Genomic DNA, 26,470 nt, shown 5'->3' with positions numbered 1-26,470 from the left:
TTGGACAACAAATCTGACATCTCCACACCTAAAATATCTAAAAAACAAGTGCATAAAAACAATGAATATTTTAAAAGTGTTGTCACACACTACATGGGGTAGCGACAAAAAATGTCTCTTAAACGTGTATAAAAGCCTCATAAGAACACGCCTAGACTACGGGCCATAATTTATCAGTCAGCCACCCCAACCGCGTTGAAGATGCTGGACCCCATCCACCATCTAGGTATTCGCTTGTCTACAGGTGCCTTTAGGACAAGCCCTGTAGAAAGCCTTTACGTGGAATCCAATGAGTGGTCCCTCCACTTGCAGAGGACCTACACAGCTTTCATATATTTCCTTAGAGTGAACGCAAACAGTGAACATCCTTCATATTCCACCGTAAATGATTTGTCCAGCTCCCACCTCTTTCATAACCGCCCTGCAGTAAGAGAGCCCTTCTCGTTGCGTGTGAGAAGTCTGGCTGAGGAAATGGATGTCCCACTTTTTGAACATCGTCTAATGACACCCACTATACAGGTCGCACCGTGGCAGTGGCAGATTGTAGAGTGTGATTTGTCCTTTTTACATGTTACGAAGCACGCCCCCGTTGCACACATTCGAATGCACTTCCTTGAACTGCAGCATAAATACTCCTGTCCGGAATTTTACACCGATGCATCAAAGTCTCATGCTGGCGTCTCTTATGCAGCGGTTGGCCCATCATTTTCAGATGCCGACGCCCTGCACCCACAAACGAGCATTTTTACAGCAGAGGCTTATGCAATACTGTCGGCTCTTAAACATATCAAGGACTCGAAAATACCCAAAGCAATCATCTACACAGACTCGCTGAGCGTAGTAAAAGCTTTAAAATCTCTTAAAAGGCACAAAAATCCCATAATAGTATCGCTTTATTCATTCATATGTAGTATTTATGCGTCTGGGCAGCATGTTGTGGTGTGCTGGGTGCCAGGACACCGAGACATCGAGGGAAATGTACTGGCAGACCAGCTTGCCACATCCGTCGAGGCAAAAGCTGGCAACACATCTATGCCCGTCCCTGTTCATGATATGAAGCCATATCTACGCAAGAGACTTCGAGTCCATTGGCAGCGTTTGTGGGACGGCCAGACTCATAACAAGCTCCATTTAATTAAGCCCCATTTAGGAAACTGGCCATCGACCACGAAATCTAGAAGAAATGATGTCCTATTCTGTAGGCTCAGAATAGGACACACTTACAGCACGCATAATTACCTGCTGTCTGGAGGCGAACCCCCAACCTGTACTAGATGCGGGGAAGCACTTACTGTACTTCACATCCTAGTACAGTGTCCATTAATAGAACCTGAAAGAAAAAAGCACTTTGTTCAAGCCTTTAAAGAGAATATACCACTTCACCCAGCTATGTTTTTACATAATGACCCGATATTTCCGCACGATTCAGTTTTAGCCTTTTTAAACGACCTCGACATTTTGCAAGTTCTTCGCCCGAAAGATTCGTAGCGGCATCCTCTTCCAGAGGACGCTGCTGCGACAGCATAATTGGATTGCACTCTCCTCCAGGCCCTTGCTTCTAAGGGTCTCTGTGAGACAGTAGTGCCTTGTATCTCTTACAACTTTTTTTATACTATATTATATTCATTGCGCCCCTATCACGTCATTGTCATGATCTTAGTATTTTTGTCTTTTACGCACCTTTAGTGCGCAGGATTTTAGGCCCCTTTACAGCCACCCTACACATTATCCACTGTCATTGATCATACCATTGCTCACTCAGTACACCACGTCTTGGCGCTCTTTGGCCATAGCTGGCCCTTGCGCCACAAAACAACATATATCATCATCATGGGAGGAGGTGTTGGCAGAGGCAGGAAAAGTAGGAGTTGAGGACCCGTGCTTTCCAGCTGCTAGGCGAAAGAAAACTCCACACCGCTATCAAGAAGGTTCCTTAGCTCACGTGTTCACATCAGCGGAGGACATGTACCGCCAGAGGTACTACGAAGTACTTGACACTGTACTATCCTCGTTAAGCGACATATATACACCTGAGATGTGGCAGCATATGTCACACATTGAGCAGTTTGCCACAGGAAAGCAAGACGAAGCATACATAACAAAGTTCTACGGTGACGACCTTGAACGAGGACGGCTGATTTTGCACAGAGATATGCTCATTGACATCGTAAGCCAACAAAAGTCGGCACCATTGCACACATTCGAGGACGTCGTGCAGATGTTTTCGGGGGAGAACGGCGAACACCTGCGAAACCTTTTGCCGGAAATGGCCAAGCTAACAAAGATTGCGTTGACCATAGCGGTCTCGTCAAACAAAATCCGAGAGGTCCTTTTCTTGTCTTCGGCGACTGAAAACGTACCTGCGGTCGACGACTGGACAAGCCCGTTTGAACCATCTGGCCATTTTGCACACTCACAAGGAACTCTCCCGCTAAATTAATTTAAATAAAATTGCCAACGACTTCATTGCTAGAACAAGTGCACGAATGAACGCATTTTCCCTCAAGGTGAAACCTTGAGACAACGAAATGATGTCTTTAATAGGAAAGAGAAAGTTGCCAACTCACAAATTAAAGCTCACCATATGGCTATGAAAACAAAGCAAAAAGTTTTTTCCAGGAACGAAAACGGGGTGCATGACAGGGAAAGTAGGGTGAGGCCTTTTGGGTACGCAAAGACGCTTCGTTGCGCTATTTCTAAAGCTTCCCAGTCTATGCTGTGCTTTTTCCTTATTAATAATTATTTGTCATATGCTGCATTAGCGGCTCAAAAACGCAATCCACGCTCTTACTACTTCCTCTCGTACCCTTTCCCACTGTTGAGATATCGTTGTGTCTTATTTATTTGCTAATATGACTGTGTATTTCTGCACCTGATAATTTATTACTCTATAATCATTCATTCCGCCGCCGGGAAATAAATGAAACCAGTGGCAAAGGCATGCTTTGACAAGTAAATAAAGTATTGCGTCATGGAGTCACGTTGTTTTGTGCTAATAATTGTAGTCATAAGTTGTGTACAGAAATTGTTATATATTGTGTATGTTTTATATATGTTATGTCTTATCTTTGCAACTGACCTTTAGTCAGGCAAATATTTCTAAACTGTGTCTTTGTATATTAAAACACTTTCACAAATCGTTACATGGCTGTTTTCATTTATGTGTAGTTGTGCGACTTATAGGCACAAAACACACATATCTTCCTAACGTGAATAACCTAATATATATATACATATCCCCCCCCCCGAGAAAATGAAAACTTTCCGCCTATGTGCAGATGACATTGCCCTATTCAGCAACAATGGGGACGAATTAAAGCAAATGATTGAGGACCTGAACCGAGAAAGTGTAAGAGTGGGGTTGAAGATTAATACGCAGAATACAAAGATAATGTTTAATAGTCTGGCAAGAGAACAAGAATTCAGGATCGCCACTCAGCCTCTAGTGATGAATACTCCCGCTGATTGACTGAATCTAATCACTGTCGCCTTTGAACGACTGCTAACTTTTGCTGCGCTTTAACTTAGCTGGACGGCGTGGGCCGTGCGCGCAGGAGTCACGAAGGAAGAAGTTCACTCTTTGGGATCCGTTTCGAGACTGGTTTAATGACTAGAGTGGGGAAAGGAAAGAGGAAAGAGAGAAGTAAAGAACACAGTAACAGGACGTGAGTCAGGCACGTGCAGTGCCGTGGAAAGGGTGCAGTGGCCACTGTCGGGTCGGTGACACGTGGCACGCTGGTATTCACAATTAACTTGCTCGGACGGTGTCGTTAGGGGCTCCCCTCGGCTCTCGCTTGCTTCTCGGTAGCGTCTTCGCGGTTGTCAACTTGTAATCGAAGGTCTTGTTAGGCGCCCCCGCCTCCGCTTCTCAGTAGCGTATTCACGGTTGCCATCGCAGGTCTTAACATCCTCCCCCGCAATGATTACCGGCTCATTCCTGGCCGCCATTGAGCTCGAGGGGGCGGCTCGTGTCGTCGCACAAGTGAACAAAGTGATATAAGCTTTGTGTTCGGACCCGATATCGTTGTAGAATATGGGCCCCGCAACGTCGATACCCGTTGTTTCTGATGGATCAGCCTGGGTGACTCGGTAGGGAGGAAGCAGGGCAGTGGGCTCATTGGTGTGCTCTTGTTGGCCGTCAAGTCTGCCGCGTTCTCTCTCTGTGGGGGAGTTACTTCGTATCTACCGTTCTTATGTACGATGCTTTTTTCAAAGGCCCAGAGAACGTTGTCGTCTTTGGCGGTCAGCTGTGCATCGTCGACGATACCAGGGTGCTCCAGCTCCCAGAATGACCTCAATTGAGGAGAAATTTCGTCGGGTCCTGTGGCCACGCCTACCCGCATCACGTAGGTTGCGACGGACGATGTAGGCTCCGTGCCCTGCAATGTCCACCCAAATGCTGTCTCCATGGCCACGAGATTCTTACAGAGGCGCTTGACATTTCCTGTTGTTATGTCCCAATAATGATCTGCCCCAATAAGCAGATCAACTCCAACACCAGGGTGGTAACCGCCAGGTAAGGTGTCAGCAAGCTGGAGGCCCTGTTCATGAGCGACGCTGGCCGTGCCGTCGTGAGGTGGTGGCAGGAGGTCTCCGCAGATCTCGGGCACCTCTAGTGCTTCGATGCGGATTCTGGCGTTGTTGCGCCAGTTCCATAGCCAGCACTCCACGCGATGACACCTTCTTTGCTCAGACGGCTTCTCGCTTCCGAAGGCGTAAATAGCGAGCTTCTCCTCTCCTGTGACGCGAAGATTGAGGCGCCGGGAAACTTCCTGTCGTATGAATGTTCTCTGGCTGCCACCGTCGAACAGCATTCTCACCAGAGCACTCTTGTGCTGGCCTTCCGCATACGCTCGCGCCGTCTGCAGAAGCACACGGGTCGCTCCCCGTGTTGGTCCCACCTGTAGCGACGATTGCACTGTTGTCTCTGCTGGTGCAGCATCTTCTAATGAGGGAGGTTGCGTCAGTCTTTGATTGAATTCGCAGACGCCTGTTGCATGTCGTCCAGAGCATTTAGCGCACTTCAGCCACCTTGCAGTTCTGCACTCAGCGGCCCGGTGCTTCTTTTTCGCACACTTGTAACAGCGCCGCTCTCTTGACATCACCTCCTTCTTCTTGTCTATGCTTACAGGGGCGACACAGTTCGCTGGTTGATGTCCTTCTGCATCACAAAATGCGCATTGCGCTTCTACGCTGGTTACGGTGAGAACAGACGCTGATGGGTTATGGAGACGAACGTCGCCTTTGCTCGGTGCTTTCTGTTTGTTAGCGGCGTCCTCCACATGGCGTAATGCACTCTGGGTTCTCTCTCTGCTCTCAACTTCCCCTCTCATGAAATCCAGGAAACCGAGAAGCTCGTCTTCGGGCGCTTCAGGTGAGGCGGCCTTCCGTTGGAAGTACGCCAAGCAAAGTTCACTTGGGATGCTTTTACGAGGAATTGTAAGAAGCAGCGTGCCGTATTTGCTCGACGACACTCCCAGCGCCTCTAGACTTCGGACTCCGGCGCGGATTTCGTCGTAGAGGGTCCTCAGACTTTCGATGTCACGCAGATTGTTCACTGGGCGGACGTCAAGCAGACGCGACATGTGGTCCTCAATTAGGACGTCCTCTTTCCCAAATCTCTCTATGAGGGTCTTCACCGCGATGTCGTAATTTCGATCGCTGATCGACAACCCTTCTATAGCAGAGGCGACTTTTCCGGTTAGGTAGCTCGTTAAGTACTGGAACTTGGCTATTGCAGGCAGGGTGCTGTTCTTGTGAATAGCTGATTCGAATTGATTCCAGAATTTCTGCCACGAGCACAGATCCCCGCTGAATTTTGCGATTTCCAATTTCGGTAATTTGGTTGTTGCTGATGGTGGCTGGAATACTGCGCCCGGGACGGAACTTATGTGGTTTGCTTCGTGATCTGACGTGTTGCCTGTCACTGACGGAGTTGTTGACCTGCTCTCGTTGGTTGTCTGACTTCTGAGAGCTCTCTTGAGCTTTGTTTTGAGGGAGCATATCTTCTCCGTGTATGCAGCGCACGCTTCTAATTCTGCATCTAATTCTTGCAGATCTATCTTCTTTTCGATGCTCTCGTTTACGGATTTTAACTCCTCTGCCTGTTCAAGAAGAAGGTCGAGGTGTTCCTCAAGCTCACCGACTTGGATGGTTGGCGATTGCAGTGGTTCGCTGGCCGCTGCGATGATCTTGTCAATTGCTTGTCGCAGGGCTGCCTGCTTCTTTTGGAGTCGTTCCATGGCGCTTTCGATGTCAGCAGGCGAAGTAATCCCGGGTTTCGGCACTAAAATGTGTGAATACTCGCGCCGATTGACTGAATCTAATCACTGTCGCCTTTGAACGACTGCTAACTTTTGCTGCGCGTTAACTTAGCTGGACGGCGTGGGCCGTGCGCGCAGGAGTCACGAAGGAAGAAGTTCACTCTTTGGGATCCGTTTCGAGACTGGTTTATTTGCAGTAGGCAATGACTAGAGTGGGGAAAGGAAAGAGGAAAGAGAGAAGTAAAGAACACAGTAAAAGGACGTGAGTCAGGCACGTGCAGTGCCGTGGAAAGGGTGCAGTGGCCACTGTCGGGTCGGTGACACGTGGCACGCTGGTATTCACAATTAACTTGCTCGGACGGTGTCGTTAGGGGCTCCCCTCGGCTCTCGCTTGCTTCTCGGTAGCGTCTTCGCGGTTGTCAACTTGTAATCGAAGGTCTTGTTAGGCGCCCCCGCCTCCGCTTCTCAGTAGCGTATTCACGGTTGTCATCGCAGGTCTTAACATCTAGAGTCTGCAAAGGAGTACGTTTATCTAGGTCAATTACTCACAGCGGACCCTAATCATGAGAAAGAAATTTATAGAAGAGTAAAATTGGGGTGGAGTGCATACGGCAGGCATTATCAAATCCTGACTGGGAGATTACCACTGTCGTTGAAAAAAAAAAGTATACAATCATTGCATTCTACCGATGCTAACATATGGGGCAGAAACCTGGAGGTTAACAAAGAAGCTCGAGAAGAAGTTAAGTACCGCACAAAAAGCGATGGAACGAAAAATATTAGGCCTAACGTTAAGAGACAGGAAGAGAGCGGTGTGGATCAGAGAACAAACGGGGATAGCCGATATTCTAGTTAACATTAAGAGGAAAAAATGCAGCTGGGCAGGCCATGTAATGAGTAGGATGGATAACAGGTGGACCATAAGAGTTACAGAATGGATACCGAGAGAAGGGAAGAACGGTTGAGGACGGCAAAAAACTAGGTGGGGTGATAAAGTTAGGAAATTTGCAGGCGCAAGGTGGAATCAGTTATAGCGCAAGGCAGGGGTAATTGGAGATCGCAGGGAGCGGCCTTCGTCCTGCAGAGGACATAAATATAGGCTGATTATTATTATTATTATTATTATTATTATTATTATTATTATTATTATTATTATTATTATTATTATTATTATTATTATTATTACAGCAGGTGGCACGCCATATAGCAGTTGTATCGTATCATAGAGGAAGGAAAAACTGAGAGGCCCTGACGTCACTCTTTGTGCGGCTCAGTGACGCCTGAAATTGGCGTTACTCCGCTAGGGTGGCTAACTGCGCCACCTCATCTCGGCAGATTCTCCTCTCTTGTTTACATTTATCGCCTTCGGCGCCCAACCAGGCGGGGCTGCGCGGACGTGCGTGCGCAGTAATGATCGGTCCAACGCATCCAATCATGGTACCGTTGCCCAAGTCACTTCGTCCAAGTATTGTACTCTAGTGCTGAAAGGAGTTCATAATGAACTCCGCAAATTAGACTGTTACGCCGGCCCCCCGCTACTTTTGCCGGCGTTTCTGAAAATAAATTTGTGCACTGCATTGCAAGAATGCACAGGCGCGATGACCGGCAGAACACTTTACGCACATCAAGACCCATGGCCAGCCCGTCTGCAGTTCATGAGAACAAACACGTACGCTGGTCGCGGCTTTATAGGAATCGTCTTGCTTTACTGAACAAGTTTTGGGCGGCCGCGCACCGCGTAGAAGTGACGATCCCACAGCAAGCCGAGGAAGAGGTAAGCAGAAAAGAACGTCGTTACGCGTTTAAATAAACTGACTGTTGCCCGAAGAATATTGTTCTCACGGTAAGTTAACCTTCGCGGAAACATTTCTGTGGTATATATATCCTTCGCGAGGTGCCCAACAGTACGCGCATATGCGTGCTGCTAGCGCGTTGATACGTGCGACCATCAGCCAGTTCATGTGCGCCAAACTTTACTTCCCTGTGCCCATCGAGCACACAGATTGTACCTGCGGTAAGGAGGCTTCGTCGCTTGTAATTACTCACAGCAGCCGCTTCTTTCCCACTCTTCCGCATGGTTGTTTTGCGAGCCGCAAATGCATAGTCCGCTGTCAAAAGCAGGAACACTGCACAGCTGTCACCGACCTGCAAGGTGTTTATCGTATACATATTCTGAAGCACAGCGGTTACAGTCTGTGATGACGCGTTAGCATGGATTCACCGAATACGGCCAATATATTCCCAGATCGTCCCTCGTCCGTGGCGTGCATGGTACGTGGTGTACGGCGTTGCATGCGCGCTCGTTTCACGTTTTTCACTTCTTCCGGTCCCACCTGGCCATTACAACAGCCGGGAGAGTACGGTCCAGGTAACACGGTGGAACAAAACACGGAGACTAACGCAAACGTGCACACGTAGCCATAAGCGGACAGTTTTCATTTTTTCGGGGGGGGGGGGGGGGGGGCTGCAGGGCCCGACCAGCTTTCCGAAACATAACCATGTGTATATATATATATATATATATATATATATATATACTCTTTGCTAACAATTTTCTATTTCTCGCTTTATGGCGAAAGCACTTACATCGGCACTTCAGGCAAATTTTCGCTGTTGTCCCCGTGATATTCCGTATTAAATCCAATAGCCATATACATGAGCAACCCATACACGGTGGGTGCGGGAAAAAGCACGTAACAGTGAGCCGAAAAGGATGGCGGCTTGATGGGCATTATTTCCCACGCGCTCAATATTCGGGTTAGTTGTAGGTCACGTAATCAAACGCGAATTGGAAGGAGAGCCCGTGTCTCCTCCTCCAGCCCTGCCGTAGCTGTGAATGACTGTGCGCGGTTGACGCTTACGCGGCCCGCGTGCCGTATCCAATTGTTGGTAATCATTGGTGGGCGCAATGATAATTGGCGAGCAGGGATGGCTGCTAATTTCATGCGCGCTGTCTTCCTTGCCGGGCTGTCTTTCTGCGCCCTTAGTGTTGCAGAGTTAAGAGACAGAGGTCATTGCAGACCACTGAAAGAGGTGGTCTATAGCGGACATAAAAATAGACAGATAATGATGATGAATCTAAATTTCGAAGTTGCGGTGAATCGCGCGGCTGTACGAACCGTTCGCCTCCGCTGCTGGCGTTCTTCAGAATGCTTGCGTTGTGAAAGCCAGTGCTCGAGGTCATCCAGTGAGGTATTTACAGGTTTACATGGTCCGTGCATTACGCTATGCGTACTATTTTAACTTTAGATTAATGTTTACTACAATTTATATGGTCACTATAACTAATGTATAGACTCGTGTAAGGGCCGCACTTTTCTGTCGCGATTTTGACGGGCCTTTCATAGGACCGGGCCATTTGACCTCATTTTTTTAACTACGAGTATGAAATCCGCCGTAAACCTCCGCGATCACCTCCTCTCGACATCCAGTAGTGACGCGCTAAGTACGCTGAGCGCGACAATTCGCTGTTGAGCCCGATCAGAATCAGCGCACGGAACGCGATTGCTTCTCGGTTGGATGTCTTTTTTTTTTAATATTGACTGTCAAGTTGGGGGTGCGGCCCTTACACGGGTGCGATCCTTACACGGATTTACACGATAAGAATCTTCCTTCGTGTAATTGTCTTCTACTTCGCTATCACTAATACTGCTTCGCCTTCCCGGCCACACTGCATTCTTATTTTTTTTTCCAGTGCTTTGAGTCCGTGTATAAGCGCTGCTGCGCATGACTTCTAGACTTCTATTTATTATGATTTCGAGTGAATCCGGCTTCGCATCATTTCGGTTACTGAGTGAATTCTATATACAAGGTGTTTCAGCGAACATTTTCCAAAATTTTTAAAGGTAGCCTGTGGCAGATAGGACAATTCTAGTTCATGAGCTCGTCTACTCGAAAAGGCAGACATTACTTGCACAGGAAATTGAAATGCATAATCGACTAATTAACAAAATTAACCAATTAAATTTTTAGCTAAAAACCTTATGGTCTATGTTGCAATTTACAAATTCTAGCCGTGGAGTTCGGATCCACTTGGAACTAATTCTCAGGCTGACACCAGTGTCGATATATTAATTCTCTAGCATTGCGGAGAAATGCATTGGCGTGCCAGTCACTTTCTCAATAAAACGTCGTTTTATGCACCGAAGCACGAAAGTATGAATAGAACAAATTATGGGGTTTTACGTGCCAAAACCACGATCTCATTACGAGGCATGCCGTAGTGGCGGACTCTGGAATAATTTGGACCACCTGGGGTTCTTTAACGTGCCCCTAAATCTAAGTATACGGGTGTTCTAGCATTCCGCCCCCATCGATATGCAGCCGCCGTGGCCGTGATTTGATCCCGCGACCCCATGCTTAGCAGTCCGACACCATAGCCACTAAGCAACCACGGCGGGTAAGCACACAAGTAACTGGAACGCCAATGCATTTCTTCGCAATGTTCGGGAATTAAAATATCTCGAAACTTGTGCCATCCTGAGAATTAGTTCCTAGTGCATCGGCCTTGTGAATTCCACGGCTAGAATTTGTAAATTGCAACATGGGCCGTAAGTTAATATGTTAAATACCTAATTGATGAATTTTTAATTAGTCAATTATGCATTTCAATTTTTTGTGCAAGTAATGTCCACCTCTTCGAGTAGACCAGCTCATGAAATAGAATTGTGCTATCTGCCACAGGCAACCTTTAAAACGTTTTTGAAAGTGTTTGCTGAAACACCCCGTATTTATGGCCTCTGCATGCAAGAAGCGATGTTTCCATCCCTAATGCGTGAATGTTGTAAATAATTAGAAGAGCTTTTTTTTTTTTTTCTTTTTTGTCGCCAGTCGTTAGCATTGCCTACTGGAAAGAGAATCAATATTGAGACACATATCACTCACGTGCTTTTCACACACTGTTGATAGAAGACTCTGCTGAAGGGGTCACTGAAGTCCGCAAGTTTTTTTTTCAGGGTCAAAAAAGCACGCAAAGTATTATAATTTGAAGTGAGGAGAACATACATCAACATATTCATTCTCTAGATATAGGCTATCCAATTAGTTGGCTACCTCCTTCTCTTTAAAAAATATAATAAACTTTGTCCTGTGTAAATATTAAAATATATTGTGTCTGTGCATGGTTTTCCCAGCGGTAATAAAAAAAAATCGTCTTGAAGTGAGGAAACACGGGTGAGGTAGCCAGCGCTGGTGCTTCTTATGCGCTTGTGGTCCTATTGTCCGGATTTGCCGAAATAAAGCGAAAGTATAAATTAAAAGCCGTGCACGTCCGCGCCAACAATGGTGCCGTAAGCTTTTAGCCAGAACAAAAGTGAAAATGTTGAGGCAACGCAAGAGAATCCTCAAATTATGTGGGTAACAGAACTCCGGTAATGACACTTTAGGGGCGGGAACGTTCTCTCTCCCAGTCTCTCTCTCCGAGTCATGCCGGCACTTCAGCACGAGTGCGCGTTTTTCTCTACATTTGTTCCGCGTCTTATTCTAGAAGTATATAATACATTCTCTTTGCATTGCACTGGTAGCACTGGAATATCCCGCAGGGGAGCTTATTTCTCGCGCCGCGGCTTGTGAACTGGAACCGACCGGCGTGCGGCGTCCAAAGCCCAGCCAGTCCAATCCATTGGCAGCGCGCAGCGTTGTTTTGTTTTGGCGTCTCGCTCCTCGAGCGGCAAGTTGCTGTCGTGCGCGAAGTGTCTGCGACGCCCTTCTCTCGCAGCTTTCGTGCCTCGGTCTGCTCTCACTTGGTGAAGCGGGCCCCGCCTTCTCCCGCCTGCAAAACGGAGCCTCGTCCAACGACCGTCACTTGCGAGACTGCCTTTTTCAGTTCCCTGCGTCGACTCGGCAAATCAACGCCGGTGCTCTAGAGGCCGTTTGCCGCGACAACGCGAGGCAGGGCAGCAGCGACCAAAATGGGCATCGCCAAGCTGTACCGGGCCGTGACCAAGTTGAAGCAACCGTTTCGCTTCCTGGCCCACCTGTCCCTTTGCGGGTTCATCAGCGGCTTCCTGTTCGTACTCACCGGCGTGCTGCTGCTCGTTTTCTACGGGTCCAACATTCGCGAGGACGACGCTATCAAGCGGTGAGCGAGAAAACACCGGCTGCCAAGCGCGCGGCTCGCGTGCGATTGTTTCGTTCTTTGCAGACACTTGCGAGGCTTCCTCGCATGTGTGTACGGCGCAATTGCGAAAGGCCGCGCGCCAAGCTCAAAATGTCCGTATTTGGCGGCTCCGTGTTCCAGGACTCGGGCTCTGTGATATTCAGGGTGGAAGTTTCGGAACGGAAGGGGACGTTGGCGATCGGCGTCATCACCGGCCAAGAACTTGCATTTCGTACAGTTTGTCATCGCTTGTGACCTTGTCAGATGTGCACTTCCGGTCGCAATTCAGTCAATCCAGCTCGAGCGCTGTGTAGTTTTCATGTACGCCGACTCCGCTCCCCGTAATCGCTCTTCGATTGCATTTGAAAGATTCGTTACAGAACGAGCTCAACGAGAATTGAAAGGGTTCTGTGGCAGGGTACGAAAAAAAAAAAAAAAGTAACAGCAACTTAAACTATGGCTTCCTGTTTATTATGCTGCGTTTTAATATGCATCCAGGTTTCTGCAGCGAGCAGAGGTAAAAGAAAATGGGAGGGGGGTTCTTTCATATGTGTGTCTTCAAAGCTATAGTCAAACGTTCGCATGCTCATCGCGCGGAGAAGGTCAAAATTTCATTCTGCAGAGAATTTTGAAAAAAAAAAAAATTGGCCCTGGTTTTCAGTTGTTTTGCATAACATAGGTGCATAACTATGATGATTTATGCATAGCTACATGTCATGTTGCAACAGTGCCGTGGTACACACATGTTCTCAGTATTTATTTATTTATTTATTTATTTATTTATTTATTTATTTATTTATTTATTTTTCTGCCAAACGTGAGCTATAAATAATTACACCTAGCAGTCCTTGTGTTGCCTGTTGTACTGCTAGCTGTCATATTAATTCTTAATCATGTGAGGCATTTTGTTGACACCAATTTGTGTCCAGTATACTGTTAACTGAACAAGTAACTCAGCGTGATATAAAAGACAGACACAAGAAAGGGAGAAACAAAGACAGGCGCTTGTCTTTGTTTCTCCCTTTCTTGTGTCTGTCTTTTACATCGCGCTGAGTTACTTGTTCAGTTATGGAAAACCAACTAGCCCAACAATTAACTATTCCAGTATACTGTTGAATGTGAAATGCCAGCTTCACTCAAACATAACCTTAATTTTGTGGATGAATTGGTTCCTAGATGTCACATGTCATTCTAATTTTCCTTGGCTATTTGTAGGTTGCTGCGGATGGCACAGTACATCTGCACGCACAGACAGATCCATAAGTGCTTAAGTGCATCGTGCTATGCACCTGAACTTGGACAGAAGCTTATTAACAACTCTGGGAATGAGGAACTTTAGATGGTGCAGATAGATTGTGTGAGAGTAGGATATGTGTCAAAACTGCGTTGAACAGGTGAGAGTACAACGTAATAAATCCTTTTCCTAATTTGAAAGGTCACTTCTCCACATTGTGCGCTTGCAACCAAAAGCATTGGTCACCATTTAGGGGGGATGAGGCACAAGCTGTGCACGCTAGCACTTGGCAGTCGCACATGATTTCATCGCAGGAGCCGCACCTGTATATTCCTTCACGTATGGCATACAAACTTTGCACACACACGCGGATGAAATGATTGACTGCACCGGCACTAGTTTGACAAAGGGCATTGTGGGAAAGCCAGCTTTACATTCTAGAAGAAGGCTTGTTGATTGTTCAAAGTAGCATGGATAAAACAGTCATGCAGGGTCCATTTATTCTTGCAGAGAATTATTCTGCTTTCCACCCTTCTTATAATCCATCCCAATAACTGGCTGGCGCCAGCGGTTACGGCAGCGTGGCTTCGTCTGAGCGAATGACACATTAAAGATTGCCAGGTGCAATGGTTGTTTGACTATACAGCTTCTGAGCAGCCTAAATTTCATGGGATAATTCATTTCTTACAGATATACTGCCTTTTGTGCGCACTTTTGCAATCTGCTCAATGTTTTCACCCTGGCAACATGCAAGTGGTCTTCTTTTCACATTTAGAACACAGCCTGCTGTGATTTTGAGGCTGGAACTTAAGATCATCTATACATTGCAACTAGGAGGGCTTACCTGTCAGTGGCACCAGTGGCTGCTGTGGGGACTTTCCAGCTGTATTTGGCTGTACTGCCACTGGCCATTGTAGCTCCCTAGTGATCAGGTCATCATTATCGTGTCAAGCCAACAACGAGAACAATGACTAAATAATGCTTCCTGCGTGCATGAAACGTGTGGCATAAAGTGCTCTTGTTAGCATGAAAGAAGCCCGTGAATACACGCAAAATTGCCGTGCGATTGGCCGCTCGAGCCACTTTGCGTGTATTCACGGCCTTCTTTCACGCTCTAAAAAACACTTTTATGCAGGATGTCTTGAGCAACAGAATGCTGTATCGGGAGTTTTTCATGTTACTCATTGAGACTTTTCATCTAATTATAATATTTGAGAAGAGGATTAATTAAGACTAATGATGTAATTAGGCAGAATGCACGAAATAATCTCAGTATCTCCAAGTGACTGCAAACAACATTACCTTGGTTCTGTCCAGCTACTGTGGGCATTTGCATATTTTTAAATCCTGATGCATGATAGTTGGGACAACCTATATATGTGACTCCCATTATTTTTCACTTACCATTGCTTCACTGGTAAGAGAGAGTAAACAGCAATTTGTTTTCGCCTTGGAAAGAGAACACTTATTGTGTCTGAGCTACAGTAGACTGCATGTCACTCATTGTCAGTGTTGGAGGCCTCCTTGTCACTATCAATTGCCCAGAGCATCTAATCTTTCGTGCGGTCTGGGACATTTAAGATACCACATTTCTTATATGCCTTGGAGACCGTGGCAGCCCGATTACAACATCTAGAGTGCCTAGCAAACTGACAGAGCAGGCACAAACCTACATATCACAGCTTAAACAGCTGCAGCAGCGTGTGAATTGGATTGGATTACAGAAATCTTTAATAGCAATTGTGATAACGTGTCACTATTGTAGTTGTCGTTTCATACTCGAATCTATTGTGCATGCCATTTTTTTTAAATTTTTTCGGAAAATAAAAAGTGAATGCGAGAATCCACTGAATATATTAAGTTATAAGGTGCTGTTTGTGTGTGCAAGAAATCACATACATGTGGAACCTTGAGAGGTAAATCCACGATTGAAAGTTGATCTGAAGATCCGTGGCACGTACCCGCAATAAGGCGTTGACAGAATCTGGTAGTTATGAGAAGCAGACAAAGACACGGTGAATTGATTTGGAATCTTCAGAAGTTGTTACACACACATAGAAAATTATAGGGTGTGAAAAAAGTAGAAATAAAGATTACATCTATACAAACAGAGAAAAAAGAATAAACAATTTATCAATGTAATCGATTGGTTCCCATACGATAGACCTGTACTGTGGAGCAAAGAATTCTGTGCCTGAACCCAATAATAGAGGCTACAGAGAACGTTATTACAGGCGCAGACAGACCGAGACCGCAAGCCAAGCTTTGTAATGCCCCTTTTCTTCGAACAGTGGTCGGTAGATGGTGCCGTTATCTGTATACACCTTCTTTGTCCTTCACTTGTTTTTCGTGCTGTGTTTTGTTTCCATTTACTGTGTTGAACCTGGGTGCATGTTCACAGTCGCCTTGGCCTCTGCACAATGTCGAATGTCTCCTGTTGTGCAGAATACCAACGTGGATCGGCATCATCGCCACAGGCAGCGGGATCATGTTTCTCTTTGTGGGTGTCACTCTGACCATCTTGCTGTGTAAGCTCTTCAACCAGCAGGCAGCCAGAGAGGCAAGTCGCTGATGCTTCTACTGATCTCATGAAATTAACAACCAAGTTTCAGTGACAACCTGCACCTCCCCTGCCAATTTCTTGTGCCACAGTGGAACGACCGATTGTCACCTCATGTGACCTGTGAGCAACTTTATGTGCTGATATGGCAACATAATTTCTCATTTAAGGGATAAATTATGCTAATTTTTATCATTGCGAACTGTGATTTTTTAAATAATTACAACATTGAGACACAGTCCGGTCAGTTGTGGCTCCCCCTTAGGTGCCTTTGCAACTCATTTTAGGAGTAGCCGTTGCTGTTCATTAAGTGGCCCGCATTACTAAGTTAATGGGCTGTCGGTAACGTTACCTTTATACTGACCTGACTTCGTGCATGTGTGACTAGTAGGAAGCTGATATTGCTGTCACAAGTTATAGGGTAGCAAACCTTTCAATGTTTTACATCTATCTCTTTTTTTCTGGGAATGGAATTATAAATCTATAGTCGTACTTCGTTTTAATGAACTCGCATTTGACACAAAAATACATTCGCTATTTGTTATTTGCTATTTGTTATAAGCATATCCTGATATCAGCGGAAAAATCGCATTATAGATTCTAGATATAAAATTTGTTAAATATGTTGTCGTTACACCCAGGTTTGATTGTATTGTTGCTAGGTAGCATGGTGTGAAATCCTGAATGGCACACCAAATTCTTTTTAAAAATTAAGTAGGATAGGGCTGAAGAAAGGAAGTTTTTGCTCGTGGCCAAATCCGATTTCCCTCTTGAAGTATACTACATGAAAAACTCAGATATGCTTTTATGAGACGACTACTTGCTCATATGCTTTTATGAGACCGATTTTATTGAAATTTGTTGCATTTCAGAAAGTTAAATGTTTCTGAGAAGGAAACGGGGGGAATTTTTATTTTGGACCATGCTTTTTGTATGAAGAATTGCTTAAAATCGGTAAGATAGAAACTAGAACCACGAAGTTTGCTATTCCGCAACTCTGCATCAGAAACAGATATTGTAGTTCTGTAAATGCATCTTTAGAGTGTAGCGAGTGAATAAATTTAATATATGAGTTTACAGCTTATGGGAAATTGTTGCAATGTTTATGAGGGTTTTGCAAAAGTACTAGTCACAAACCAGCAGTATACTTCAGAGTGGTGCATAATAAATTCCGCGGTTTTACGTGCCAAAACCACGATATGATTACGAGGCACGCTGTAGTGGGGGGACTCCAGAAATTTCGACTACCTGGGGATCTTTAGCGTGCCCCCAATGCAGGGGACACAGACGTTTTTGCATTTTGCCCCCATCGAAATGCGGCCGCCGCGGCCGGTGTTTGATCCCGCGACTTTGTGCTTAGCAACGCAACACTGGGTGTATAATACATCAACGTTGTCTGCTCTCGATTATTATTAGGTGCAGTTTACAGAATTAGGATATCGTTTTTGTTGCCGAGTTGCAGAGCTGTAAGCTCAGCACTTATAGTTGTTTTTTCTTTATTATTCTAAAAAATATAGATAACTCATAAATTGAAAATCCACTTGCTACAGTGACTAGATTTTAAATTGTCCTTTTAAATGTTACAAACCTTATCATAATCGGTGCTGTGGTTGACAAGAAAAATTATTACTCCATCCCAATGCATTTAGATAGGAGCTCCAGAGCTCAAGCATCCCCTTTCTTAACCCAGCTTAAATTTGGGTGAGTTGGTGGGTCTATTTTGTAAAAAGAGGGAAACTGTAGACAAGGACAAACAACAACAACAAAAAAGGGATAGGAGAAGTTCCGAACTTGTGGATTTGATGCTTTTTTTCTTTTTGTTCCTGCTTGCTTGTACTATGGTGTCTCATGATATGGAGTAGCGCTGCGTCACATTTACGAGGCATGGGAACAGGGAAGGGCACGTGTTGAGTTCCGTAAATAGGAGCGCCATGTATGCTTGACTCTGCCATCTATATCGCTGGCAAATTCATGCTGGAAATTTGCACAGAGATAGCATCTCGTGGTGCATTTGCTTTTATATTATGTTTGCGTGCATTACTTGGGCTGGTTTTGACCTCAGTATGAAGCGGGAATTGTCTGCAGCAGGTTCCACTCAAAAACTATTAGGTTTGCTGCAAATGAATGGTGGCACCATCTGTCACCGCTACGGCAAAACACGGCACGGTGGTGCCCTCATTCGCCAATACGGCAAAGCGCAGCGTTTGCAGTTGAAAGACTGAAAAGCTTATCATTTCTTGCTGCCAAAACTGCTCTCATAGTAAGGCAAATTTTCGTTGTGTTTTACCACTGTCTCAATTTGTTGGGGATGTTTCTGATGTCTGTGCACTTTGAGAGAATGCACGAATGTAAAAGTTTTTGGAAACATTTTTTCCTCTTTTATTTTCTGCCCTACACTACGTTGGCAATAATGTCTCAGCAGGTGCGATGGCCCATAACGGTCCAAACCATCGGTCGGTCACTAACCATCGACTGATCACTAACAACTATGAATTACTTATCAGGAAAAGCCAACGCATACATGCACACCCCTCTCTACGCCTTCTAAGAAGCAAGGAAATTGTAGTCAACATGTCCTGCCCATCTCATCGCTGCTCCTTTGTCCCCCTGGCTCATTTTTGCCTAATGACTGCAACCTCAGAGGGTTACCGTAAGTGCACCGCGGGAAGAGAGAAAAAAAAAGCGAAAGAAATGAGCAGTATCCAGAGAACGGTTGCCAGTGCTGCCACTGCTGAGGGGAACCGATAAGTTGGATGGGAATGGGGATAGTAAGCATAGAATTCTTTATACCTCTGTTCATATTACACATCTGCCAACTCTCCCGAATTTTCAGTAAGGTTTACGAAATTAGGCTCTTTGTACAATTTTACAAATGTTGCATCAGATTTTATGAATGCTCTTCGAGAAAAAGTCTCACTCGTCTGTTTCCAAACCTTCCTTTGCGAATCCCCTGATGGTGAAACGACATTGAAGGGTTACTGGCTTTGAGCAAGTTTATACAGACTAGTCCCTGAAGCAAGTGAAACCAGCGACACCACAAACAGTGTGTGTTGCGTGCCAATGTATTTGCTGTGCCATGTTTGTGGCTGCTTTGTGTAATGCATCTGAAGGTAAATCGTTGTCAATTAAGTGTGTATGTATTCCAGAAAGTTGTGTGCTCAAGGCAAGCTTTAAAAATAAGTTTGTGCTATCCTCCCCCCTTCTTCACTTAGTGTCGTGTTTGCAGGATTTCAATGTCGCACATTGGCATGTGTGATCGGGGTCCTTTTAAAAAAAATCTGTTTGGGAACATGTTCCTCGAAGGGCATCACACGCATTCCAGCATGTTGTTGCTCAGGTTTCAAAGAAAGGCGTTTCACTGCCCCATTAAATGGTGCCACCGAGGTTCTGCCTCGCTGATCCTTTGTAATAGTTTTGTAATAATTTTTTTTCCAGGGAGATCACATGCACATCCAGCGCTTCCCTTCCCAGCCAGGCCTGTACCCAGTTCAGGCTACAAACGGTGGTGCCTCCGGCGACGCACAGGACACAGCCGAGACCGAAAAGCTCACCTGATTCTGCTGCAGGCTACATCTGGCTGGGGAATTCGGCTTGGCCTGGAAGTTGGCTCTGGTGGTCATCTCGCTTGCTGGCCTGTTTATCTGTTTCTTTCCTTGTCCCTCTTGCTGGTGTTTCTTGTTCTTGTGGGCCAGTCCATTTGGGCACCTCTTATTTTTGCATGCTAGTTGTTTTTTCTATCTTCACTTTGTGATGTATTTTGCCCAATGAGCTTATTTCTGCCTCTAGAGAATGGCGTACTTGCAGTAGCATCAGCATTAATTGGCCGATGCCTGTGCTAGCTTGGCCATGGCGTGAGATGATAAGAATGAGTCTAGCTATGCGTGAGAGATTTGCCGGACACACATCGTTGGGCATCTGATCTTGGTCACATTGACAGGGTGCCTGTTGGTAATCCGTTAGCAGAGTTGTTATCGTGAGATTTGCCGACCTTTTGTCAGTTTTTTTTCCTTTTCATGTGGCTTTGCACTTGTAGGCAAGCGGTAAGCTTGGCAATTAGCTACTGGCTGATTGCATGTGACAGAAAGCAGCATTTGAAGCGCATAGACACAGGTATTGTGGCACCTGTGTCTTCCATGCTGTGCCCTGAAATGCTTTTTTTATTCCGCTAACATTAAGCAACCTGCCAAAGTTTGTCTTCATTCTGCTTTGATAGCGGTGGAGCGTGACAGTGCATCTTTATGTGCAGAGAACACACGGCTTGTATTTAGGCAAAATTATTTTGCCTAAATGTATTTTTGAACCAAAGTTGCTGAAAACATGTATTACGCCGTCCTCCATTCAATCAGGATGTGTCTATCGGCATGCATACCTCAGAGATGAAATTTTGGTAAGGTGCTCCGTGTCAGTGCAGCACTTGCTATCGGCCACCAGAATGTTATGCATCGCCACAATATTTTATTCTATTGTACCATGTTGATGCTACTGTCATGTATCCCTCACTTACGATGATCAAAACTAGCAATAGCAGCTGCTATTGTTAATGGAGCCTTGTCTTTAGTACCAAAATTAGGTGAATCTCTGTTGCATTTATTTGTTAACCGCCGTGCATATTTTCAAGTATAACTGTCAAAGTTGTCAAAGAGCGGATAATAGATAAAATGACGTGTCTAGTGCTTGGTTAGACACTCCCCGTGTTGTGAGATGCCATTTGTGCAACTGCTCAGTCAGATTTGCACAGATAAATTCAGACGAGTCGGAGCGTTCAAAGAATACAGCAGCGCTTGGAAGCTGCACTTCGAGTGGCAAGAATCTACGTGTATGTGTGTTTTGATTGTGCTGTTTTGCTCGCTCATGCTCTGGGTGATGTCTGTGAACTGAGAGGTGTACTCCACTTACTATGAAAGGCTTTCTCCTTTGCAGTTCTCTTTTTGATTTGATATGAACACTCTGTTCAGGGTGTAACTTACTTTCCAGCAATCTTCTGGGGAATCGGCAATTTTATACATTGCCGTTCATTGTGTTCATCTGGTAAAAATGACATCAAGGAATTGTTGTAAATTCGAGGATTTGTAGTTAAGTCTCGGCGTTTGTCTTATCACACTTGGTTGTCATTTAGTGCATTGAACTGGGCTGTGCTCAAACCAAAAAGAAACATGAGCGGGTAAGAACCAGCTAGAATACAAGTTTGCGTTCTGGCGTTCACGAGTGTGTTGTTCTCGTGTGATCCATTCTCAGATGTGACGTTTTAGGGACCGGAGTGTGTCTCGCAGTCGGCGATGCATTGATGCTGCCTGGTGTTTTCCATCAGGTCTGTGTAAATGCTATTGTGCTCAATCTTTTCCAATGCACATTTTATTCTGGCCTTGTAGTCTCACTTTCTAGCTGCCTCTCAGGGATCATGAATGATGGATGGGTAGGATAGAGCGGTTAAGACACTGATGGTAATTCATGCAGTTTCTTTATTGCGTGTTGGTCGGACCAGCACCTGCTCTATTTTTTCAATTCCAGTGCAATCGCTCGCTTCGCAATGGGAGTCGTTCGTGCGCCCGCATTGTGACGTTACCCAGAGGATACGAGTGTTTGCATCACGCGTGCATCTGAGCCACTGAGTGCGTGCCACTGCCGTTCGGGAGGGGATGCGGTAGACGCTTCACGCGTCTGTCAGGATTACTTCCTCCGACTTCCGTCGTGAGGTGCCACCCAGAGGGTACTCTCTCCCACGACTGTAAAGCAGGCGCGAACGCTAGCTGACGGGGGAGAGGTGGAAAGGGCGATCGGAGAGGGTGGTGAACCGTTGGATCGGCTGCATCTGGCTGGCATTGAAAAAATAGAGGAGGCGCTGGGTCGGACGAATCCCATGCACTTAGCGGTGGCCAAACACCGAAACCTGAGCACGTGTCTCATGTGTAAGATTGCCACCTATGTTAGACAAAGAAGATGGGCAATAAATAGGGGTGGAAGGGCAAATATCACCAAATTTGTTGTCAAAAGGTACCATACAATGAAACAAAAAGCAAGTTGTGACAAATATTTGCGTACAACCTGAATTGCAACTTGTTTTCCGTAATTGCTATGCATCATGTTTACACCACCGTAAGAAAGGCTGTTGGTATATGCGCGGCAGTCATGGTCATTAGAAACATTTCAAATGCGCTGTTGAACATTTGCCCTTGTTCTTGGTCTTGAGAACTCAAGCATAATCTTCATTTTAGTTTGTTTCATAATTCTCTCCGTGAAACCGGCAACGCGAATGTTCTTGCAGCACACATTTTTCACTTCACACAAGGGCATAGGGAAAACCAGTGAACGCATGTCAGGTTGATCCTGCAAAAGACGACGTCTGCATAAGGCTGGTCGTGCCGCTCGAAAACCACACAAGTGGCAACCCTACTTTCGTGTCTGATTCACTGTGCTGCTACTGGAAACCTGCCGTATGAATTGGCTTTCGACTTGCAGAACAGACCAGGCGAGGTACAACTTTTTGTTTGTTGCTACTGTCCTTGATGCAATATCAGAGCCGAGGGATTCACCATGTTACGTTTCAATAACAATGTTCCTTGAAACATTTGAGCAAAAATGAACAATTTAAATGCCAGCCTGCCGTTGCTGGAAAGGTCCAATTGACCACACTCGTAATGGATTGCAGCTTGTCACTTCATTTGCTATTTCTCAATACCTTTCCAGCCGTTTCTCAGTCATGTAATCTTAGCCCATTTGGAGGCGTTACACATTTCTCCTGATGTGCATAATTTACATCCTGTTGCCACGTCTCATAGGCAAGGCATCTCCTTACGTAGTCATGCAGTTTACCTGATTATTATAGTAACCTTTCTCGCTGCGTGATGTGTCCAGCTGTTTGTCTTGCATAAATTGGGTTCTTTTGAAATCTGCCGTCGGGATCACCTCCAGAGCATGGCTATCTCGAAGAATGACTGCATCTCGGAAATATATCTTAGCAATACTACCCTTTGCTTCAAAGTCTGAAACATTAGGCTGCGACTGTTGTCTTGTAAGAACTCCCATCGCAGGTCGTGAGATTCTTGGGAAGCAAGGAAAACTTGTGTTCAGTTTCTTTTCTCTTTTCCTCAACAAGCAAGAAACATTGCTATCTCCCTCACAGTTCCTTTGTAGAATTGATCATCGTGGGATCATGTTGGTAACCTCTCTCTGCTCCAGACTGTTTGAAATCTTCAACTTCAGCCAATTAGCCAGCCACGTTGTGGGTGAGAGGCATGCCTGGTGTATACAAAGTGTTTGAGCCACAACAGAAGCTTGTGCCTTTGGCACAGAACATTGAGCAGGTTGTTCTCATGGATGTTCAAATTTGTGTGTTCAAACGTTCATGTGCAAAGCTTTCTCACTATAGCTCACAGTGGGTGTGATTGTTCATTTTTTGCTAGTGTCAGGATGTCTTACACATTCTTGTAATCTTTTTAAATCTTGGAGTGATCAAGTAATGGGCTCTTTTTTCCGGAACCCGTTGCTGAGCATCGTCCATTTCACATTTTCATTCTTGTGTATGGTGCTAAAAAGACACAAAAACGAAAAAGGACATAATATGGCTAACAGTGCAAAAACGGGACGAAGATGAGAGAAGCGGATGGACACGAGCACTGTCAGGTTAGCAGTGCCTGTGTCATCTGTTTTTGTGATCTCTGTTCCATTTTTTCGCTGTTTGACATATTATGTTGTCATACCAAAAAGCCTGGCGAACAACTATGTTGCAAAAAAAAAGAATACAACCAGGGCTCCACATTTCAGTGCCATTGATTTTTGTCCTGACTGACATATAGATATCAAAGCATACTCAAACCGTAACAGCATTGCACATTTTGTCACCTTTCGTAACAGCACAATGTTAGTTGTTTGGTTGGGTGAAAAACTTTATTGAACAGCACAATGTTAGTGAATTGTTGTTTTGTGTTACTTGAAAGTTTTTTTTCTCGAGGTCTCCAAGCCTTCATGATTTACAACAGTGGGGTGCTGTAAATACCTCATGAATTGCTTCATAAATGAACCTATTTCAAGCACATTACTTCACCCTCTAGATGCCGAAAACAAGTTTTGGCTGGCGACAGGAAAAAATGAATGAAGGTGGATAGAGACAGGAAGTGGACAGCGTCCTTGCATCTCACTCGCGAATTGAGGCCTCAGCAGCCTCACACATGGTTAAAGGTCTTGTGTGGTTGTCTGGTGTTGCGAGAAAGCTTGACACATTATTAGATGTGTTGCAGATGTAATTGCCTGCTCTTAAAGGCTCTACAAAGAGTGCTATTGGCCCTTCTTAGTCAACTATTCTGTGTAGTTACAGGAAGTAGCAAAAAGCATGGCAGCTATCGCTAAGATTTACAATGCTTTCTTGATTGTTGTCTCTTTTGAAAAAGATGTAAAGACATGCTGTCAGACTTATTGGACTCCACATAGATTAGATGGTTGGTATGGAGATTATGGCCAACTAATAACAGTGCGTAATACAACGGATGTAACATACGTACAAAAGACATATACAGCGCTCTTCAATGTTACGTCCCTTGTTTTGTGCACTGGTGTAGGCTCTAGTGAAAATTACGGTTTTAGTGGCTCTAGGACATGTCAGCCCCCAAACCAACAAGCCCAACTGGTTACCCTCCTCAAAGTGAGTTGTCATCAAGTACATTTGAGAATAGCCAAATTGTGTCTTGCTGGAAAAACGCCAGAAAAATGCATTTGCAACCCGAGATACCATAGATTATATTATGCATGTGGGCAGTTTCATTATGCATCTTGAGCCTCCTTCTTACGTGGCTTTGAAAAAAGGAAACTCGTAATAGTATGCCACAACCAATCTGGGATCCTGTAGATTACAGATCTTGCACTTGTTCAGTTGATGCTTCATCCTTATTCCCTCTTGCACAAGGTGCAACATGAGCTTTAAGAAATGTACTCCTGTCCCGTGACACATTTTTGTTGTTGAAACCGCAATGAAGATTATTATTTTTGCATTGTGCAAATGATGGAAACCCTGTATTTACACACCCATACTTGACATGCCAAGAATGGAACTGAGGGACACTGTATAGGTGCAGAAAAACTTTTGGAACTGAGATGTTTGTCACTAGTGTTTCAGACTGTGGGATGTTTTTTTGTTTGTTTCTTTTTTTTTTTCGGTACAACTCTTCGAGTGAAGCATTTGTTCCTATTGTGTGTGCATATTGTAGTTTTGGGCTGTGGTGTGTGTGAACTACTGTGATATGTCAAAGGATGAGAATCCACACTTCATGAACTGGAGAACCTGTCATAAAAACTCGACAAATCTGTGATTGTCATGAGAGGAGAGAGTCTGCTGTGGGGCACACCCTTATCCGAACGCGACTGTCGAAGACGAAAATGTACATTTTTGCTGTGCTTACATACACTTTGGTCTTTTAATTAAGGTGTCTTTCCTCATTGTAGTATATTTAGTCGCCCCTCTTCATGTACAAATTAATTCCGTGTGAAATAAAGTCTGTGCTTATATGCGACTACCTAGTGGTTGTAGTGCTTTTGGTACTTGTATCAGATTTTTAGCTTGTTCATACCATTTAAGGCAATACCGGCTTAGCGGAGTTGTAAACATCAGAAGCAGCATTGGTAGCACTGTCTTGTGGCGCAGAATTTGACAGAGAACACATTCTTGAAATTACAAAACACATACTAATTAGCTGCTGGCCTTAAGAGTCAGAAACTGCATAGTAATTGTTAAAATTCACTCCTTGATTACTTCAATGAAAACATCCATACAGTAAAAAACATATTGCTGACATTTGTGATTGGGCAGAATACCACAAGATGTCGCAGCAGCATCACTGCTGTCCACCTCTCTGGTGACCCAGTATTCCTTAAAGGGTGAGAGGCACTATATGCAAAAGCTGAAACTATTTGATGTTGAAGGTGCTGGGATGATGTAGCTTGGCAATTCTTCATGTTGAAAGTTATAACATCCATGCAGAGCACTTCATATTTTAGCTCCATGGAAGTGTTGCAGTGAGTAATCAACCTGGCACTTGCCACATCATTGGAATGGTCTCTTCATCCATATTGACACGTATACATCTTTATCTTTCACCGGTGGCCGCTTTCCACCGGCTAACAAATGTTAAACGTTATCACTCGGCGCAGGACGCGCCTGTATCGGAAGTTTCTAGAACGTTATCGATGCTTCTTTCCATTGCCTGTTTTCACCGACGCTTATGGTATCTGATTGCATGACTGACGCGAATTGTCTAGAACTTTCTGGAAGACACGCGGGCATCAGGGATTAATCTAGAACCTTCGATGACTCGGGTATAAAAGCCGAC

The 26,470-nt window shown here is 45.0% G+C and overlaps 2 protein-coding genes across 2 annotated transcripts; one reads left to right on the top strand and one right to left on the bottom strand.

Annotated features, from left to right (window-relative positions):
• Positions 1-3,923: 3,923 nt before the first annotated feature.
• On the bottom strand, positions 3,924-6,242 carry LOC119462323 (uncharacterized). Its single transcript, XM_037723667.1, has one exon. The coding sequence runs from the start codon at positions 6,240-6,242 to the stop codon at positions 3,924-3,926; it is 2,319 nt and encodes a 772-aa protein (XP_037579595.1).
• A 5,558-nt stretch (positions 6,243-11,800) lies between these two features.
• LOC119461600 (uncharacterized) lies at positions 11,801-25,654 on the top strand. Its single transcript, XM_037722953.2, has 3 exons — positions 11,801-12,342; positions 16,040-16,154; positions 19,590-25,654. Exons 1-3 carry the CDS (start codon positions 12,173-12,175, stop codon positions 19,707-19,709), a joined length of 405 nt encoding a protein of 134 aa, XP_037578881.1. The 5' UTR covers positions 11,801-12,172; the 3' UTR covers positions 19,710-25,654.
• Positions 25,655-26,470: the final 816 nt, after the last annotated feature.

The sequence above is a fragment of the Dermacentor silvarum genome, chromosome 8, assembly GCF_013339745.2.
Source record: "Dermacentor silvarum isolate Dsil-2018 chromosome 8, BIME_Dsil_1.4, whole genome shotgun sequence".
In the NCBI taxonomy this organism is placed as follows: Eukaryota; Metazoa; Arthropoda; class Arachnida; order Ixodida; family Ixodidae; genus Dermacentor; species Dermacentor silvarum.
This window is presented reverse-complemented; position numbering and strand designations above follow the sequence as displayed.

Coding starts and splice junctions, on each gene's coding strand:
- LOC119462323 (XM_037723667.1), bottom strand. CDS start 6,242: ATGGAACGACTCCAAAAGAAGCAGGCAGCCCTGCGACAAGCAATTGAC.
- LOC119461600 (XM_037722953.2), top strand. CDS start 12,173: ATGGGCATCGCCAAGCTGTACCGGGCCGTGACCAAGTTGAAGCAACCG. Junction 12,343..16,039: donor GAGGACGACGCTATCAAGCG/GTGAGCGAGAAA, acceptor CCTGTTGTGCAG/AATACCAACGTGGATCGGCA. Junction 16,155..19,589: donor ACCAGCAGGCAGCCAGAGAG/GCAAGTCGCTGA, acceptor TTTTTTTTCCAG/GGAGATCACATGCACATCCA.